This window comes from Narcine bancroftii, chromosome 10, assembly GCF_036971445.1.
Source record: "Narcine bancroftii isolate sNarBan1 chromosome 10, sNarBan1.hap1, whole genome shotgun sequence".
NCBI classification, from domain to species: domain Eukaryota; kingdom Metazoa; phylum Chordata; class Chondrichthyes; order Torpediniformes; family Narcinidae; genus Narcine; species Narcine bancroftii.
Genome location: NC_091478.1, coordinates 75,923,268 through 75,943,808, shown reverse-complemented (window position 1 = coordinate 75,943,808; position 20,541 = coordinate 75,923,268). Strand labels below are relative to the sequence as shown.

Genomic DNA, 20,541 nt, shown 5'->3' with positions numbered 1-20,541 from the left:
TGTACTGTGCCCACCCCGGTCACACCAATGCCCCCCTCTAACACTCATTCTGGCATCGACCCTCCCACAAATGCCTTCATGACAAAAGTAGGTCAGAAACCAATGGCCATGCCTTTATTTATCGCGGACAAGAATTTCTAATAAACGTTACCATTTCTTGCAGGTTCCACTCTTTTCTTTTGTTCCTCGGCCATCCTTCAAACACTGCCCGGGAGATGAAGATTACAAGGTTCTGTAAAATCATTAGTGAATTTGCACTTGAGTATCGGACCACACGAGAACGGGTGGTGCAGCAGAAACAGAAACGAGCTGCCTACAGGGAGAGGAACAAGACCCGGGGCAAAATGATCACAGAGGTTTCTTTGCTTCAAATAATATGTTTTATATTTTAACTATTACCATGGTAACTGAAAACCAATACCATTTTTAAAATAGCTCAGTAATGTTGCTTGGATTTACTTTTATAGGTCTAGGATTTCCATCAAATTTTGGCTATGTTCTTGGCCTGTTTTCAAATGGGATGAGGTGGGGGGGGGGAACGGGGGACAAAATTTAAAAAAAAAATTTAGACTTACTCCACGGTAACAGGCCATTACGGCTTCCCGAGTCCATGCCACCAAATTACATCCAATTAACCTACAACCCCTGGTACATTTCAAAAGGTGGGAGGAAACCGGAGCCATGGGGGAAACCCACAAATCCACGGGGAGAATGTACAAACTGCTTAGAGGCAGCGTGGGATTTGAACCCCTGTCCCAGTCGCTGGCGCTGTAAAGGTGTTGCGCTGACCGCTACGCCAACATTACCATAAAATAAAAAAGAAAATACTGGAATTATTCAACAAGTCAGGCCACATTTCTGAAAGTCTGCAATCTGAAATGATGCTGTCTTACCTGTGAGTAACTCTTGCATTTTCTGAGTTTATCTCAGATTTCCAGTTTATGCCAGTTTTACTTCTCAGAAAGCTGGAAAGTGGAGCTTCTAACCATGCTTGCTTTAGAACAGTAAGTCCCTCAACTCCCAAACCCTCAATCAATGTAATGGGTGGGGAGAGAACTCACCATACACTGGAAACTGACCAGGATATAAATGCTCACCTCCTCAGAATGATTTGCACTCCACTCTCTTCACACCAATCCAGACCTCACTATCAGACCTCATTATCAAACCTGCATACAAGAGTCTGGCACACTGACTTCTACTTTGCTAAACCCAGATGACAGCTCTCGGACACCTTCTCTCACCCATCCCTTCAACAGGATTTCACCAAAGAGCATCAAACCACGATCTCACACACTATCTCTGAACTCATCACCTCTGGTCATCCCCCTTGCATGGCCTCTAGCCTCATTGTTTCCCAACCCCACACTGCCTAGTTTTACCTTCTACCCAAGATCCACAAATCCATTCGACTTGGCCGACCCATTGTTTTTGCACGCTCCTTTCCCACCGCACTGATATCATCCTTCCATTTAAAAAAAAATTATCACTTGTATCAATACCAAACAATTATTCAATTATATACAGATAATACAATATTATTCAATACAAGATTATACATATCATCTTTCCTTGATTCCATTTATACCCCTGGTCCAGTCGCTCCTTACCTACATTTGTGATATCTCACATGCCCTCCATCACTTCAACAACTTCTAATTACCTAAACTTGACTACCTCATTTTCACTGTGAACATCCAATCTCTAAACCCCTCCAGCCCCAATTCCAAAGGTCCCAAATCCCTTTGTTTCTTTTTGAACAACAGGCCCAACCAGTCCCCCTCCACCACCACCCTCCTCCGCTTGGCAGAACTTGTTTTCACCCTCAATAATTTCGCTTTTGACATCTCACATTCTCCAAGTCAAAGGGGTAGCCATGGGTACCCACATGGGCCCCAGCTATGCCTGACTTTTCATTCGCTATGTGGAGTAAACCATGCTACAAGCCAACACAGGCAAGGCCCCTTAACTCTTCTTCCACTATATTGAGGATTACATTAGTGCTGCCTCGTGCACCCATGATGAGCTTGTCAACTTCATTAATTTGTTGCTGACCTTCACCTTGACCTCAAATTCATCTCTGGAAACACCTTCCCCTTTCTTGATCTCGCTATGTCCATCTCGGGAGACAAACTTTCTACAGACATTTTCTACAAACCCATCAAGTACCTCAACTACACCACATCCTGTCCCCTGTAAGGGTTCTATTCTTTTCTCTCAATGTCTCCATTTCATCTTCTCCCAGGTTGAGGTTTACCATTTCAGATCACCTGAATGTCCTTTTGAAATCTGGTTTCCCTTCTATCACCATCAACTCAGCCCTCACCTGCATCTCCTCCCTTTCCCACACTTCTGCTCTTGCCCCCACCTCTGTCCCCAGATGTATCAAGAATAGGATTCCCCTTGTCCTCACCTACCACCCCACCAGCCTCTGCAGTGTCCTTTTCATTTTCTGTTACCTTCAACATGATCCCACCACCAGATACATATTCCCTTCTTCTCACCTCTTCCTCAGGAACCATTCCCTCCACAACTCCCTCATCCATTCATCCCTTCCCATTAATTGCCCCTTTATACCTACCCCTGTGACCACATTAAGTGGTGCATGTGTTCCCATACCTCCTTACTTATCACCATTCATGGGCCCAAACAGCCCTTCAAAGTGAAGTAACACTTCACTTGTAATTCCGTATGCTTTCTCTACTGTATCCAGTGCTCCCATTGTCACCTCTCTACTTCGCTCTGTCCACAGCAATAGCAGGGATCTCCCAGTAGCTAACCATTTCAACTCCGCACCCCACTCCCACTAGGTGGCCATTTCAAAATTTCCAAAAAGGAGGACATGCAAGGTGGGCGTCAGAACAAGTCTAACGTTCGAAGACTCTCTCATGGGGGGGGGGGGGGGGTTGTGGTTTTCTTACCTCCCGCCGACAGAACACTCAAACCCACATGCTTATATTGCATGCTGACGCGGGTAACACTAGTGTTGCTAGTACTCCAATCAGTCGTTCATGCGCCAGCCAGCACTCACACATGCACACAATAAGAAGCATAGCTGTGCATGGCCTATGGACCCCGGGACACTGCATTTAACAAAGTAATTGCCCCCTTTCTTGCCTCTACATCGCCAAATGGAAGACAAATTAGCGTTCGGCTCGAGGTGGTTCCGGACGGAGGACAGAGTCCTCTAAAGCCAGACTGTCCAACCTAAAACGGACACATCTGGCCGCCCTAACTCCCACACCAACATATCTGTACATGGCTTCATGCACCGCCAGACCAAGACCATGTGTAAATTTGAGGAGCAATACTTAATATTCCACCTAGGCACCCTCCAACCTGATGGTATTAACATCGACTTCTCTGGTATCTATTAGGTCAGTCCCCTGTCTCCTTCTCTTCATCACCCCTCTGTCTCCCTTCCTCTAGCTCTCCACCCCTTCCCTCTCCATTCAGAGAACTATCCTCACCACCTATTACCTCTCATCTTTTTTCTCATGTGCCCTCCCACCCATATCTACCTATGTCCTCTTGCCTGTGGGCCTGCATTTCTCCCCCTGTCCCTCTCCCCACTATTTTATTCAGGCACCTGCCTGATTTTTGCTCTTACCTTGATGAAGGGCTAAGGCTCAAAGCATCGGTTATGTATCCGTATCTTTGCTTCATAAAGACCACTGCGTGACCTGCTGAGTTTCTCCAGCATTTTGGGGTAAACTAGAATCGCAGCGTCTGCAGGCTTTCTTGCAGATCAGGGACTGGGTTTTCTTTACTGGGATGTTTATATTTAGACTATCCAAAGACATTACACTTTGCCTGAGATCATCATGCCTGGATCCCTTGCCTGGACGCATGCAGCTGTAACAAATTTTGAGATCAGAATCGTAGAAGGTGAAATAGCCCAGTGATTCGCACCTCATCCTGCAACTTACATCTCTAACCCAATGTCATCATATTTTCACTTTACTGTGAGCTGTCAGGTCAGACTCAGCAACTTGCCTTCCTGAAACTTGGCAATATTAAGGAGAACATTGAGGGGTAGCTAAGTCCAGATCAGGTTCCAAAACACTGCACATTTTTAGGTGAATGGCACAAAATGCCAAAAGGTTCCCTTCTGCACTGTCCAGTTATATGATTGTACAACATCTTTATCATCATGCAACAGTCCTAAGTACTCCATTGAAGCATTTTTGAACAGAAACTGTCACCATACTATGAAGCCAGATGATGAGGTGGCTGGTTTAAGCTGTAAAGGGGAAGGATTGAACCAGACAGGTGGTCCAGCAGCATCCCGAGTTCATTTCTGACCCCTGGCCCAGTCTGTGCAGAGTTTGCATGTTTTCCTTATGACCATATGCATTCCCTCTTGGTGCTCCAGCCCCTCTCTCATCAGGGGATGGTGAATCTGTGGATCTCGTTGCCACAAGATAGCTGTGGAGGCCAAGTGAACTGGGCATGTTTAAATTGGAGGTTAATAGATTCTTGATTAGGAAGGGTGTCAAAGGTTACAGGAGAATGTGATTAAGATAAAAAGTACATTGGCCATGATTTGAATGGCAGAGCATAGGCCAAATTGTCCAATAGTGCTTCAATGTCATGGTCTTATCTCAATGTGTGCAGTTTGGTAGGTTAACTGGCTATACTGTGACATGCTCCTATTATATGGGTGAGTGGTAGAACTTAAGGGAGTTGATGGGAATAAGAAGAAAATGAAATGGCATAAATGGAAACGGGTGTTTGATGGGCAGGTGGATTTGATCAGATGAAAGGCCTATTTCTGAACTGTGTGGCTTTGAGGCTGGGTTTCAGAGTCAAACAATGGAGTTGAGTCAACAACAGAAGCTACCTGACTCCAGTCTGAGAATGCAGTGGGAGGTGCAGAGAGGAATTTAATATCAACATAGATTACTGTAAGCTCAGAGGGAGTTTTAAATGCCAGCCATTTTCTGTTCAGTCCCATAAAAGCTGGTCACTATCTCAAATTGGGAGAATTTGGGCTCTTATCAGAAATAAATGCTTAGTTACTTTGAGGAAAGGTGTTAGTTGCGTTTGGGTTGGTCAAGACTAACCAAAAGGACGAGATGCATATTTTTGCTGGAATATTTCTAAGACACCCCAATTTAATTTTTGCCTTCAGAAACTTATAGAAACTCTTTGGTTACTGGTGTTTCAGACTAGTTTAAAATTTATTTACTTTTGGCCCAGCTAAGTACACGATAACAACATACTATGGTATCTATTCCCATCTATTACACTTCAAGTTGGAAGGTTTAGAATTGAAAGGACCACTGAAGAAAACATTTCTACACCAATTTAGTTACTAGTGATTCAGTTAAACGACGATAGTGGAAATGCCAACAATTATGATTAATGCTTCATAACTTAACAGCAATTGGAAGGAATGAATGTGCAATGTGGGAGGTTGACCCGTGCAGGTGTTCTACTGACAGTGGCTTTGGCCTCCTGGTGTGCATGAGGCCATCGTTTAAAGTTCTTAAGTCCCACTGACTTTTCTGGGTAGATACTGGAGAGGTCTACAGAGTAGGCTGGCACTGAAGATCAAAGTGAGCTTATAAATGGTGAATTATGGGCTTGTATTTCCTCTCTTGAGGATTTGAATATATATTTGAACGGTCGGATCTACCTTATCAGATTGCAATGTTTTGGTAACTGAAAACTGAGCAAATGATAATGCCATAGGAACTTGCTAATAATTACAAATCCTCTGATATGACTATAGCCTGCAGTTCTGCAGCAGGATTTTAACCTTCCTTTCCGCCAAGCACCATTCCTTCAACAATCCATTCTATGAAAACCAAACCTCCGCCCACCTAAGGTGCAGATTCAAGATCTCTGCTGTGTCGGAAAGATTCTTAGCAAAAGCATGAATGATAAGAAAATGAAGAGAAAATGTTTTTAAAGCTAAGCAACGTTTCCTATTACTACCAGATAAAAACCAAGCGATCGCAGAAAATTAGTTTTAGATAAAGGTCTCTGATTCGTGCCAAGCCTTCTGCAGAAATTAAGACTAATTTTGCAATTTAAACTGAGGATAAGGAAGTAATTACACTGCTATTTCATCCTAGTTGAATGCATTGAGGGTATCTGTAAGGCCATCTAAATAAAATAGGGGGTGTGCAACATGACATTTACTTTTTATATTTGTTTCAGCTCACCATTTTTCAATGAAACTTTTTTTTGCTTTCAAAAACACATTGGTGCACTTCCCGATAACAAAGACCAAAACACAGTTCAGGTTTAATTTCACCAAGTGATAACAACACTATAGCTACTGCATAATTTACAATGTACATAAGCAATGCCGCTGTTATAGGCTGCTCTCCGTGGTCTGAGTGGAAAGAATCATTAATTCCAAGTCACTAGAGACCTTTTGACTTTTCCTTTGACCTCAGTTGAAACAATCCCATATCATTATCTAACTCAATCTTTTTTTCCCACCATTAAATTTGTGGTCGCTGCTTCCCTAAATTCTCTTATTGCTCCTAAGCTTTATACATCCTGTCTACTTTTGAAATGATTAAACATTTTCTCTCAAGTCAATGAACAGTAATCTTCTCTCTTCTTTCCCTATTCAACAAATTTTTAAAATCCTTGAGTAGATAAAGAATTGCTGGAGGAACTCAGCAGGCCAGACATCATCCATGGGGAGAAATGGTCAGTAAATTGTGGATCTTAAATCTTGATCAAGGCTAAGATAAAATGGGTGAAATTACATATGTAAAGAAAGAAGCTGGGGGAGAGTCCCAGAGATAATCAAGTACACGATAGAAGGTTTTCAAACTTTTTCTTTCCACTCACATACCACCTTAAGTAATCCCTATGCCATAGTTGCTCTGTGATTAGTAAGCAATCACTTAAGGTGGTATGTGAGTGGAAAGAAAATGTTTGAAAACCACTGTTTTAATTGTACCGAGTTGACTCGTTATGTGCACGGTTTCATAACTCCAAAGGAAATGGGCAAATAACAGTTTTTCTCAAGCAAAGTATTTCAGTAACAATTGGATCTAGAGAAGTGGTTTTCAACCTTCCCTTCCCACTCACATACCACTTTAAGTAATCCTTATGCCATAAGTGCTCTGTGCTTAGAAGGGATTACTTAAAGTGGTATGTGAGTGGAAAGAAAGTTTGAAAACCACTGGTGTAAGAGGTGGAGAGACAGGGTGATAGTGAAACCATTTGGAAGGAGAGATGGAAGCTGTGGAATCAGATGGGGGTAGGAGGTTCCCTAACATTAGAAAAATCAAAGATCATGCTCTTTGGTTTAAGGCTGACCAGGGGTAATATGATGTGTTCTTCCTCAAGTTTGCATTTGGCCTCACCCTGACAAAGGATTTGGTTAAGGACAAATGTGTCATTGTAGGAATGGTTGGGTAAGTTGTAATAGTTGGCTACAGGAAGCTCAACCCACAAACAGAGTATAGGTGTTTGGTGAAGTGGTCACTCAATCTGTGTTCTCACTGTTGCAGAGGCCACACCAGGTAGATTGAATGCAGTAGATTAAGTTGCCTTTGCACATAATGAGCATTTTATTCACACCTTCCTTCTGTTGGCCTGTGCTCCTCCCCCTGTCCTTTTACCCTTATAATTCATGTGCATATACCATGTCTGTTTTTTTTTAAAAAAATAGACACTAAATAGAAAAATATCCTCTTCATTTTAATATTTAACTGTAAACTAGATTATTCTAGTGAGGTCAATATGACCCCCAAATACTGCTTTTTAAATTTGTTTGACAATACCAAACAGGGAAGGAGAATTAGTTTTGGACAACTTTAACTTTTTGATTTGCTTCAGTTATTTAAATACATTTTGCCACAGCACACTTGTTCTTTGACCAGTCAACTCATAAAATACACAAGGTTCTCTATAATAATCTCTTCCCTTCCAGGGTAAATGCATGTCAGAGAAAGGCCAACTCAGTTCTCCAAACATTGATCACTGATTCTGCAGTATTGATAATTTACCACAACAGATTTCTATCAACCACAACAATGAGTAAAAATGAAAACTGTGATAGAAAACAGTGCTGGTGTCATTTTACTGTAAAGTTATTGTTATGTACAGAGAGTGGGTTTGTCCTATTCTTTGGCTTGGCTTCGCGGACGAAGATTTATGGAGGGGGTAAAAGTCCACGTCAGCTGCAGGCTCGTTTGTGGCTGACAAGTCCGATGCGGGACAGGCAGACATGGTTGCAGCGGCTGCAGGGGAAAATTTGGAGGGGGAGGACGTGGACCTGTCCTCGGGCCTGCGCAAAGGAGCTTTTAGGTGGAGTGCAGTGCGCGCAGTACTGGCCCCACCCTTTACACCCATGGTTCGTGTGCCGTGGCCGAGCAAGCTGGGATGTGGCAGCGAGGTCCTTGGGTCGTAGGTTTTATATCGGAGTGGCCTTCTCCTATGCAGGTTTCTTACCCGGGCTGGAGGGGCCTGCCTCCCCTCCTAGGTTGGTTAATAACAACATCAATTTATTGTGATCTATATTTAGTGTTCAGAAGGCACATTAGGATGAGAGAAGTTACATCATCCATTTTAGCGATTCTACTCAGAAAATTTCTTAATTTCTTCCCATTAGAACAAGAGGAAGAATCACCAAGTTTGGCAAAATCCCCAGATTTTTATCCCCATTCATTTACTAACTAGTTTATGTGTGTGTTAAAATCTTCTGTTTCCCCTTTGAAAGTGTCAACAGGTGCTTCCTTGCCCAGTCTCATGGTTTAAAATATTAATCCCGTTTACTTTTTCCATGTTGTTGAATATTTTAAATGACCAAAGATCACTGCTGGTGGGTGGCTTTGATCTAGCCTTGTACCTCCACCACCTTTCACCACAATGGATCCTAGGCTCCTGTGTAAAAAGTGGAAAACTTAGCTTGCATATTAAATCCACTTAAAGCTGAATAGTTTCAGATTACTAAAATTTAAAAAAATGTTTTTAGCATCTATTTTACATCCCTTTGTGTACCAAGGAGAATTGGAACCATTTTAGTCTTGACAAGTATGGAAAGATAAACATCTGTGTTGAAACCCAACACTTGCAGCCTAAGTGAGATGTGCTTTTCTTTGCAAACTGTTGCAGACAGCAAAGTTCGCTACTGTGGCTGATAATACTGAAAGAACCCGTGCCTTTGACTCACCTGGTCATGAGCCACAAGCAGATGAAGAGCATGAGAACATGACAAATGTTTTGACTACACCCGAGCCACAGAATCGAAGGAGCAGAAGCAACAGATGTGAGCAATTTTCCCTCCTTTTTAGTTTACAGAGGCCTCTCCTTTTGTAGTGTAACGGACATGTCTTGCCACATCATTTTAGCATGCTGTACAATATAAATCCAATGGAACTAGGCTTGGGTGAAATTCTATATGACCATTTTAATCTACATTTATTTCATGCACTGATGCTGTTCAGTTGTATCTCATCAGGTTTGATATGAGACAATTTAAATTCCTATATTTATTAATGTAGAATCTAGCTCTGCACTAGAATACTGCTTTCCTTGGGACCTCTGCTTATTCTTTTCCCCTCCTACTTGGAAATCCTAATTCAAATCTAAATTCAAATATCATTTATCACTGAAATGCATTGAGGTCAGACGTGTTTATGGATGCAACACTGGAGGTGCAAGTACAGTGACTGCTAACAATCCCAGTTCAGCAAGTGTGTTTTTGTCACTTTTGATTGCTGTGAACATCTCCATCTCCAGCGTGGAAGCTATTTTTCAATGTTAATTATGTTAGCCATTTTGACTCTCATAGCAATTGGAAGAATCAGCCCATCTAATCTCTCCACCCCTAAAGATGAAGCAGCAAGTCCAGCTGATGATGCTACTGATGAAATCATGAATCGTTTAGTAAAATCTGTCACACAGAATCCCAATCAGAGGCCATCCACTCCCAAGGAACGCAAAAGATCAAGAGCAAACAGGAAATCCTGTGAGTATCTTTGGCGTCAATGATTGCTTGGGGGTTGATGTTAATTAAGAGGGGTAAAGATAGTATACTTCCCAGGATTTGTAAAACTGGCAAGGGAGATGATCCTATTTATTATGTGGCTGATTCCAGTGCTAAAACATGTTTTCAGAATCCTTACAGCAATTGTATAAAAAACCTTCTGTAGTAATGGTTACACCTCATTTATACTTATTCTTGAATTCACAAAATTTGGAATTGTTTTTGACAACTCCCATGACAATTCATGAAAGAAATTTCTTAACCTTCTTCAAAAAATCTTTGTGCAAAAGATGTCTTGACCCACTTCCATTATTAGCTATTTAATTATTTCCAGAAGCTTCATAGAGGGACAGCATGAAAAAAAGTCCTTGTCTCAACAAGGCTCTGCCAACACTCAAGCAACACTTTTACAGGGATGCTGCCGGAACCCAATTTATTCTCCTCCACATTCCTATTAACTCCCCCTCCTCCCCGTCACACCAGAAGTGGAATACCAACCTTCACTTTCTTTGCTCACTTTAGGAAAAGGTAAAATTCCTTTCATTTACACGTGCGAGTTGGCATATGTAGCTTCAGGCTTCAACTGCCAATTTATTGTTAGAGATGTTACAATGTCCAATTATCTTACCCAGTGGACATTTTATCCTTATTGCTGTTATTCCTCTGGTACACAAAGTATTATGGAAAGCCCCACTAGTTAGATTTTTTTAATCATAGAAATTGATTCATTCACTAATATAAATGACCTTTTGCCAGTTTCCTCAATTTTATGGGTGCAACATGCTGGCTTTTATCTGTCAAAAAAAATCAACTGCATTTTCATAATAACAGTTTTCAATAAAAAGCCCATGTCATGAGGTGTTGGAGAAAGCATATTAATTATCAGTTTGAAACTGTTAAGTGAAATTGAAATATTTAATGCCATCAGGAAAGAAGTAAGGGTGCCACAAGACTCATATCACCAGGTTCAGGAACAGCTGCTACCCCTCCACCATCAGACTCCTCAACAATAAACTCAATCAGTGACTTTTACTTGCACATTATTTTTTGCTGAATATTTTTTCTATATTTCCACTGTCATTTTGTTTTCATTTCTTTCTTTGTTTTCTTTTCTCTCTTTTGTATACATATCTTTTTCTCGAATAGAGTTTACCCTACTGATAAGTAGAAATTCTGCCTGGCCCGCAGGAAAAAGAATCTCAGGGTTGTATATGACATCATATATGTACTCTGGCAGTAAATTTGAACTTGAACAGTCACACCTCCACTGAAAAGAAGGTTAGTCAATCATTGATCTTGAGGCTGACAGTTATAGGAATATGCTGGTCCCCATTGGATTCTGCCAAAGAGTGTGGTATCCTTAACATAGTCAAACGTGTCAAGATGCTTCACCAGCATATTCTCCAACAAAATTTAATACCTAGTCACATAAGATGATGCAGGACAATTGGGCAAATTGGTATGGTTTCTAGAGCACCTTAATGAAGGCAGAGAATTCCAAAGCTTGTACATGGCCGTCAAGGGCAGGGCAGTGAAATTCATGGATACAACAAATGCCAGAATTAGAGGAGAGGAAATCTCTTGAGATTCAGAGGACTGGAGGAACTTACAAAGCTGAGGAGGGATGGATTTGAAAACAAAGAAGAAAACATTAAAATTGAAATATTGTCAGACTAGGAGTCAATCTAAGCTAGTGAGCATTGACAGGTGAATAGGGCACATGGGCAACTATTCTGGATAAATGTACAGTAAATACAAGTCTGTAAGCTGGGAGAACATGGTGTAGTTGGGTGTCATCAGAAGTGGGAGATGCATGAAGGGGAAATAAAATTGGAAGTTTAGTTCTAGTTACAAAGTGAATCAAAGTTGTTAATAATTCAACCTCAGGCTGCAATTGGAAAGCAAGATGGAATCAGTAATGAGAATCAAAATGCCTTTATCCTCACATTATGCATAAGGTTCTCAACTGAAGATCATGAGGATATTTGCTCATATATAACATTCCAGATTTTTTTTTTGTAATCTTTAATAACTCTTAAGAGATAGAAGGTGATGTTATCTTCCAGCTCTGAGGATGGAATAGTTTTTACAAGATTAGCCAAAGGCACCAGTGAAAATGACAACATTTCCCTCAAGAACTGTAGTTGCCATTTTGTTCTGTCCCATTTGGAACTGGACTGAGATTCTAATATGTTGGAGTTAAGCTCAGTTAACTCATGTAATAGATTGGGGGTTGGCTTACCTGTACTAAAGTAGATTGTCTTTACTTTGCAGTGCGAAGAACCCTGAAGAGTGGTTTGACTCCTGATGTGGTCCAAGCATTGGGTTTGTCCAAAGCATCAGAAGTAGAAATATAAAACAACTTGAATACAGAAGAAACACAATTTGGTTCAGACATTTACGCTAACTGTGCAAGAAAAACATTTTTTGTATCTAAATTAGCGGCAAGCTCCAAAATGTTACAAATACTTTTAATTATTATTGTCCACCTGCACCTTGTTTTAGCATTTTAAATTTAAATTAAAAATTAAAATTTAGACATACAGCACGGTAACAGGCTATTTCAGCCCATGAGCCCGTGCTGCCAAATTACACCCACTTAACCTACAACCCCAGTATGTTTTGAACAGTGGGGGGGGAAACTGGAGCTCCCAGGGAAAACCCACACAAACATGGGAAGAGCGTACATACTGCATACACACAGCCCAGGATTTGTACCCTGGTCGTGATCACAGGTGCTGTAACGGCATTGTGCTTACCGCTGCGCTAACCGTGCCACCCCATTTTGTTGGATGGAGTCATGTATTGAACATAAATCATTTTGATTGGGTTCATGAAGGTTGATAGTTCAACTCATTCTTAGAAAAGGATTTTGAGGGCAAATGGAGGTTCAGCCAAAACAGTAATCAATCTCCATTGAGGGTCCAGAAGATATTTTCTACTGGTTTCGATATTTTCTACCATTCAATTGGAAATTTGAATTTGTATCCTTCCCCCCCCCAAAAAAAAACCTCCATACTTTCTTGAAGGCAGTGATACTTACTGGGTTCAATACTCTGGGTATGGTTCATACTTCAGTGACTTACACTGTGTGAACTTGGATAGTTTGTGGCAGCAAGCAAGATGAATGGCTTCCTGACTCAACTTGATCTTGACCTCATTCAACATGCACCTGTGAACTCCAGAGGAAAGTTAATGGCTGCGAATCTTCCATGGTTCCTTCCACCAACAGAAACATTAAGAGCCCACCCTTCTCTTGTGGGCAGTAATTAACAAACTGACTCTGGACCGGGCATTGAACTTTGGGCTTCCTTGTTCCATATGGCTCACTCCCACATGATGCTCTGACCATGTGAGCCAAAAGGGTTTGCCACTAAAGTTTAAATATAATAGAAATTTAATTCACTTTGGGTTTAATAGAACAGTTATGTCCACAACCATATGATTTTAAATTTGTAAAATTACTGGTTTTTAACTCAGTTGTAAAAATATTTTGAACTGACAAGTGGATAATTGAAATGAATAATAGTGATTTACTATGTAGTAGTTAAAAAAAGATGATAAAATATATTCATTTGTTAAGATGACAATAAAAGTGCATTTGGAGTTGTCTTTGTGAGAGATGATAAAACCTGTTAACAGATATGCACCATCACTCTGTGTGATCCGTGTTTTGGACATAAATTTGCACTTGGGTGTCACCTTTATCTTTTTGGCAGTATTAAGATCACACTTTAAAAACCACTATTTGACAGTCAATATATTAGTTACAGGCTTATTCTGAATGCAATGTATAAGCCTCCAAATGCATCTTTCTTGAGTGTTTTGCAGGATGACTCGAACAAGTAAGCAAATTTTAGCAATATACTCACTGTTACAAATGCATACCATTGTACATTTTTATAAAGTTCAATGGTCCTTTAAGATGGTGCGGTGTATTTTGAGAAACTTTATTTTTATTGATAAAATATTGTTTTTGAATGTATAAGTATTATTGCAGCAATTAAATGTTTCGAATTTTTCTCATGATGCTTTGCTTTTTACTTTGTTGGTTCTAGAGGTAGGGTCATGTTTTTTTTTTCAGTTTATCTTTGCTTGCTGTTAATGTGTTGTGTGCAAGTCTTTGAAATACAGGGAAACACAAATTCTGCTGATGCTGGAATCATGAGTAAACCATGTGCAGCTGGAGGACCTCTGGGCCAGACCTGGGTAGAAATGGTCAAATGGTCTTGAGAAAGGGTCTTTACTAGAAGCATTGCTGCCTGTGGATGCTGCCTGAGCTTCTGAGCCCCTCCAGCAGCTCATTGCTTGATAACAGGAATGTAGAAAATTAGAGTATTTTTTGAGTTCTTTAGAAAAAGATATTAAACATGTTGACTTGGGGAGGATGGGTGGAAGCACCTTTCATACTGTTATGTGATAAATACTTTGCACTTGTTTACAGATTGCAACTAGTAGAATTGCACCCTCAAAATCAAAGGACCAGATTCAATCCTGACCCCCCGGTCTTTGTGGAGTATAGAACATTCTCCCCATGACTAGTTGGGTTTCTTTTCAGTGCTCGGTTTTTCCTATATCTGATTGTGTTTAGAAGAGGTGTTTGGAGCCAGCATTATCTCAGATTGAAATCCTGGAGATAACTCAACCAAGAGTTCTTATTAAGAACTCAGAGAACTTCCATGTAAAGAATTGCTCATGAAGACACAATATTGATGGCCGAGTCTTTCAAAGAGATGGAGTACAGATAGAAAGTGGGAGGTGTTCCTCAAAAATATCAATAGAAAAAAAAATACAATTTTTAAAAGTTGAATCCTAATGTATGAAAATATCACATGAGCAATGCAAACTCTTAAGTGATAAGTTTATATAAACTCAACATTAATAAATACTGTGAAATAATTATTTATAATTTAAATAGATAGCTTTCTTTCAGCCTGACTGGGGAAAAAGGGTTGGATGATGCAGAATTTCACTCTTGACCTCCGGTGGTTTCTGCTTGGAATTTAAACTCCAGAATCATTCAGATGCAGGAGTCAGTAAAAGTTGTTCCATAAAAAGAAATTGAATAAAATCTAAAGGATACATGTTATACACAAAATGTTCTTCAGAGAAGCGATGAAGATCATCAAGAAATTCTTATTATAAAAGAAAGTAAGACATGAATCATGGAATCATGGCAAGTAAAGCAACAGAGTTGGGAAATGCATCTTAAATCTGATCATCAGTAAAAGTATTCAATCTCAATAAAGCTGTTCTTACTGTTATAGTGGACTAACTAAAAGACCTTTAACAATGGAATAGGATTGTGTTTTTTAAAAAAATCAGGTCAAATAATAACAAGATGCCCTCATATTCAACAAGAAAAGAGCAAATGTCTCAAAAAAATAAGAAAGGGCACCATTTTTCTCTGATCGTTCTAAATATTTCTTGCTCTGAAATTATAATGTCACTGGTATCACTTCTAAAATAAGAGAAGAAATGGAAGCTGGAGTTGGACATCTGGCCTGTCAAGCCTACTCCGCCAATCAACAACTTCGTGGCTGAATTGGCAATGCTCTCGGCTCAGATTACTCATTTCTAATTTTCCTCTAACACTTAATTCCGCATTATTCAAAAATCTATCTCATGAGGTAAATTCTGCTGTTTCATTGGGCATAGAGTTCCACAGATTCACGATTCTCTGGGAGAAGCAGGTCTTCCTGATCTATTCCTTCATATCTTGATGCTATGTTTCTCACCTGCCGGACACAATCTCCCCACTTCTATCTTATCGATTCCTTGCATAATTTTATATGTCTCAACAAGATCCACTCTCATTCTTCTAAACACCAATGAGTGTGGATCCAGGCCACTCAATCTCACCTCATAAGTGAATCCCTCATTCCTGGAACCAACCTGGAGAACCTCCTTCCAAAGCCAGTATATTGTTTCTCGTCAGGAGATGAGAAATGCACACAATACTCCTGGAGTGATCTCATCAGTATCCCTGCTCTTAAATTCAAACCTTCAAGTCTACATTCCATTTGCCTTCTCGATGACCTGTTGACTCTGCAAGCTAACTTTCTGCAATTTAACACAAGCAATCCCAGGTCTCCCTACACTTCTTGCATTTACTTCTCAGTGAGTTAAGTTTTTCTGTGATACCTTAATACAATAACCCAAGATATTTTGCAAATAAACATTTATTTCATCTTGAATTTTAATTTTTAAAGCCTCTTCCATGAGATCTTGGGCTTTGTTTGTAGTCCAGAATACAGATCATCTTTTCATCTTGCTTTGGCACATTTGACACTGGCGTCCATTGTACTTGACTCATTTTAAAATGTCTCTTTGTTCATCCAAGTCATCACATAAAATCAGCCAACCTAAATGTAGTACTTTTCATTATCCATGATGTTGCATTTGCTTAACAACTGGTCAATTGAACCCCCTTTGCATATCTTCTGCTAATACACAAGGAAATTTGATAAGATGATTTTGGAACTTACATTTTCTTGATTTTTGCTTTTTCCAAGTGATCGGAAATATAAATAGATGTGTTTGTCAAAAAGTGAGGTAAGTAAACAAGTATGGACTCGAGTATTTCAAGCTTTTATTTTCAGTTCATTTGATTTCCACTGATTTTGACAAGACTCATCCACAGGGGGGCAGTGATTATTTCAAAGACTGTCCCTGAGAAGTCCTTGAATTTAAACAAAAGAATTATTCCTAGCCAGCTAGCATTTATAAATTACTTTTCTTTTCAAAATATTTTTTATTGAATTTAACATATAAATTTGCATACAAAATTTTAAGGAAAACACATAACAAGACATCTCATACAAAATACAAAAAAAATGGATGGAACTACATTAGATTATTAATAAATTATTTTAAGACCATTCCTATAAGAATATCCCTTTTTAAAGGAAAAACTGTTTGTTATACAAACAAAACATCTCCCCCTGCATAGGCATTGTTTTGATGGTGCACCAGCACCACAGTATTAAAATTTAGTCCTTGATTGTGCCAAAAATGAGTATGTCCAGAATTTATCTCTACCAATTATGCTACTAAATGTATATCATTTCAATCCAGCTATATAATTTTTTCTCAAATCCAAAATGTTTCCAACATGAATCAATTAACAACAATAATATTACAAAAAATAGTCATAATCGACCTGCCCCAATAATATTTGACTGATATTTTCCCACCACGTTTATTGATTCCTTTAATGCTCCAATATCCATTCAAGTCAAATATCTTCTTCAATTGAGCATCTGCAACTCTCTGTTGTGTTGAATTCCAAATATTCACTCATCTTTCAGAGAAGACATCCCTCAACTTGCTCCTAAATGGTTGTCTTCCTTCTGAGATTACAAGACTTGCCTCTAGATTCTCCAGTGAAGAGAGTGTGACTTTCAGATTATCCTGCCAAATCATCTTTAGAATTTTAGACATTTCTCGGAGATCTCTTGTCATTCTTAATTACAAAAAAAATATAGTTTTGTCTTTCTTCAGAGAACTGCCTCGATGTCACAAAAGTTAATCCAGCAAATCTTTGTTTTACTTTGTTTGAAAAAATATCCTTCTTTAGGCAAGGGGATGTAAACTGCACATTACTGCAAGTATTGTGTTACCAAAACCTTTTATATTTGCAGTAAGCATCCTTTCACATATGTTCCATATATTCTAACCATGTGGTATTAATGGTAGGATATTAGTTTCTCCTAAATATTTGCTGTATATAACTTGTTGACCCTGTTACTTCAATTCTCAGTTTACAGTCTTTTTCAATGGGTTCCCCCATAGCCTGTCAGGATACTTGACATCCTGTCTCCAGCTACTTTCTTGTACATGATACAACCTTTATCAAAGCATATTTTACTGATTTAGTTCATTCCAGTGCATCCTCTTATTTTGTATTCATGTTGGCCATTCCTCCTTTGTGATTTTACAACTCCTATTGATAGAGCTTCATTGCATTGTCTCTAGATTTTTTAGGCACTCACATTCTGTTGTTTTAAGTCCCAGCCACAAGTAAAGTCCTCTCAAACTCTAACTCAGGTAATTTATTTTCATGATTACTGGTTATGTGGAACTGCTACAATATGTATTAAAAATGCCATTATCAAGCCTTGGGAGTAAAATAGTGCTATGTTTTCAGATCTGTCCCCTGAATTTGAATGCATCCAGAATGTTCTAGCTTTAATTTGTAAATAAAAACTAACCACATTTTGTTTTACAGAGAGATTATTTTAAGATTTATTTTCAGGTGGGGTTAGAAATCTTTCAAAAGAACAGTAATCAAGAAACAAAACAGAGCAGGCAATAGAAATCTAAAGTTCAAGAGAAAATGAAGGAAATGCTCAAGTGAGATCTGTGGGGAAACGAGGTTAATGTTACAGCTCAGTACCACTAAACCTGAGTCGCTCCACCTTTTCCTGCCTTTTGCCTTCAATCATTAATTCCCCACAATGTATTTTTCATTCAAGTGATAACTTGCCCTCCTTTAAATGAGCTATCTTCCAATAATAAATTACAGTGCCAGTGATTGGGACTTACAGTCTGTAAGGAGTTTGTATGTTCTCCCCGTGTCTGAGTTTTCTCCAGGAGCTGCGGTTCCCTCCCACTGTATAAGACCTACTGGGGGTTGTAGGACAATTGAATATAATTAGTCAGCATGGGCTCATGGGCCAAAAGGGCCTGTTACTGTGCTGTATATAAAAAAAATCGATTGAGCAGATAATCTCTCAATACAAATTAAATCTGAAATCAAAGTACCTAAAAATAATAGAGCAATAAAACATTACAGCACAGAAAGCAGGTCTTTTCGCCCATCTAGTCTGTGTTGAATTATTCTGCTTCATCCCACCCAGTCCATTGCCCTCTATACTTCTCCCATCCATGTACTTGTCCAAATTCTTCTTAAATGTTAACAATGAGCCCGCATTCATCACTTCAGCTCACAGTTTGTTCCACACTCTGTGTGAAGAAGTTCCCACTCATGTTACCCCTATCTTTTCCCTTTCACCTATAACCCATGTCCTCTGGTTTGTATCTCACCTACCCTCAGTGTAAAAAGCCGACCTACATTTAGTCTGTCTATCCCCCTCATAATTTTAAATACCACTATCAAATCTCCCCTCATTCTTCAATGCTCCAGGGAATAAGATCCGAACTTTGAATGATACACCCCCCTCCCCACCCCATCACCTCCTTCACACATAAGAATGTTACAAATATACAAATATAATACAGTAAAACTTTTTGTCTTTTACAATTAAAATAAATTGTTTATAATTGTAAAAGAAAATGGCCAAGAAAATGCTAGTAAGAGAATAAATTGATGAACTGGAATAAACCATAGTGAACTCACAAAACATTTATGAATATGAATATGTATTTATTCTAAAATGCAGCTCACAATGAAGTGCTCAGTATTATTCTTGTGTCAAAAGTAAATTGAAAATAATATAATCAGTTTAAAATAAAGTACAGTTGCAGGGTAAACTAATATAACTTTTATTGTCAATAATTACTTTATGATGTTAATTATTACTCTTAAATTGGCTATTTTTCATTTCCTGATATTTACAATGGGCATGAAGTTTGTATTGTAGGGTTTGGTGCTGAATCTACAAGGAAGAAAATGTATTCCTTTTGTATTTTGGGGTTATGTTCACCGTCTTGTAAAGTAACTGAAGAAATAAAAGAAAACCATTTTCCTTTGGAATATATATCTTTGGTACTCAAAATTATATTGAATACTCCCTAAAATTAATTCACTCCCTAAAATTAATTCACTCCCTGTGCATCTGCTGCCTCCTGGGATAGAACCCCTGTTGTGAGGAAATGATCTTTTTAGTCCTTTGTTTTGTGCTTTGGACTCTTTGTTCTTGACTATCAGGTAAGGACAGCATGCCCCGTACCGTATCCTTGCAAGAGTCTTATATGTTCAATGAGATCACAACTCAGGTCTGTGAAATTGGGTCTGGTTACTCACTTTTGGCTCAAGAAAATCCCCACCTACTTCAGTGTCAATCACATTTCCTCCAGTTCATCCTTCCTCGGATAAGGCAGTTAAGACTTCTTGCAGTGCTCTAAGCATAATCTCATCAAAGTTCTATGTAATTGCTCTGGTCCTTCTTTTCACTTGTATAGTATTCTAATTTGTTTAGGTCTAAATTCAAAGTTTGATTAAGCTCCTTATAGTTAAATGTGCACATAAAAGTTCATCTGTCCTTGCTTGCATGACATTTTACCAAATGGAAAAGGTTAGATAAAGTAAGCTGGAATTACAATGTATTTAAATTCAATGTCGAATGCACCGAGACTCAGAGATAAAGTTTTTTTTGAGCAGTCCAGGGAGACCTCTCATCTATAGCTGAGCAAGTGATACCTGGTGCAGAAATGCAGAGTTACAGAGATCAATTGATACAGAGGTTTTTATTTTTCAGAGGTTTATTCAGGAGTTTGATAATGGCATGAAGAAATCTCTCCTTGAATCTGCTGGTGCGTGATCTCACACTTATGAATCATCTTCCTGACAGGAAGGGCCGAAGAGTGTGTGGATAGGATGGGATGAGCCTCTT

The 20,541-nt window shown here is 39.2% G+C and overlaps 1 protein-coding gene across 7 annotated transcripts in view; it reads left to right on the top strand.

Annotated features, from left to right (window-relative positions):
• Positions 1-13,986, top strand: part of fhod1 (formin homology 2 domain containing 1) — a 276,370-nt gene extending 262,384 nt beyond the window's left edge. For all 7 annotated transcript variants that reach the window (XM_069901429.1, XM_069901428.1, XM_069901427.1 and 4 more), the window contains 4 exons: positions 164-356; positions 9,091-9,244; positions 9,770-9,946; positions 12,239-13,986. In XM_069901429.1, the coding sequence (XP_069757530.1) occupies positions 164-356; positions 9,091-9,244; positions 9,770-9,946; positions 12,239-12,321 (607 nt within the window). In that variant the 3' untranslated portion in view covers positions 12,322-13,986. The remainder of the gene's footprint in view (positions 1-163; positions 357-9,090; positions 9,245-9,769; positions 9,947-12,238) is intronic.
• Positions 13,987-20,541: the final 6,555 nt, after the last annotated feature.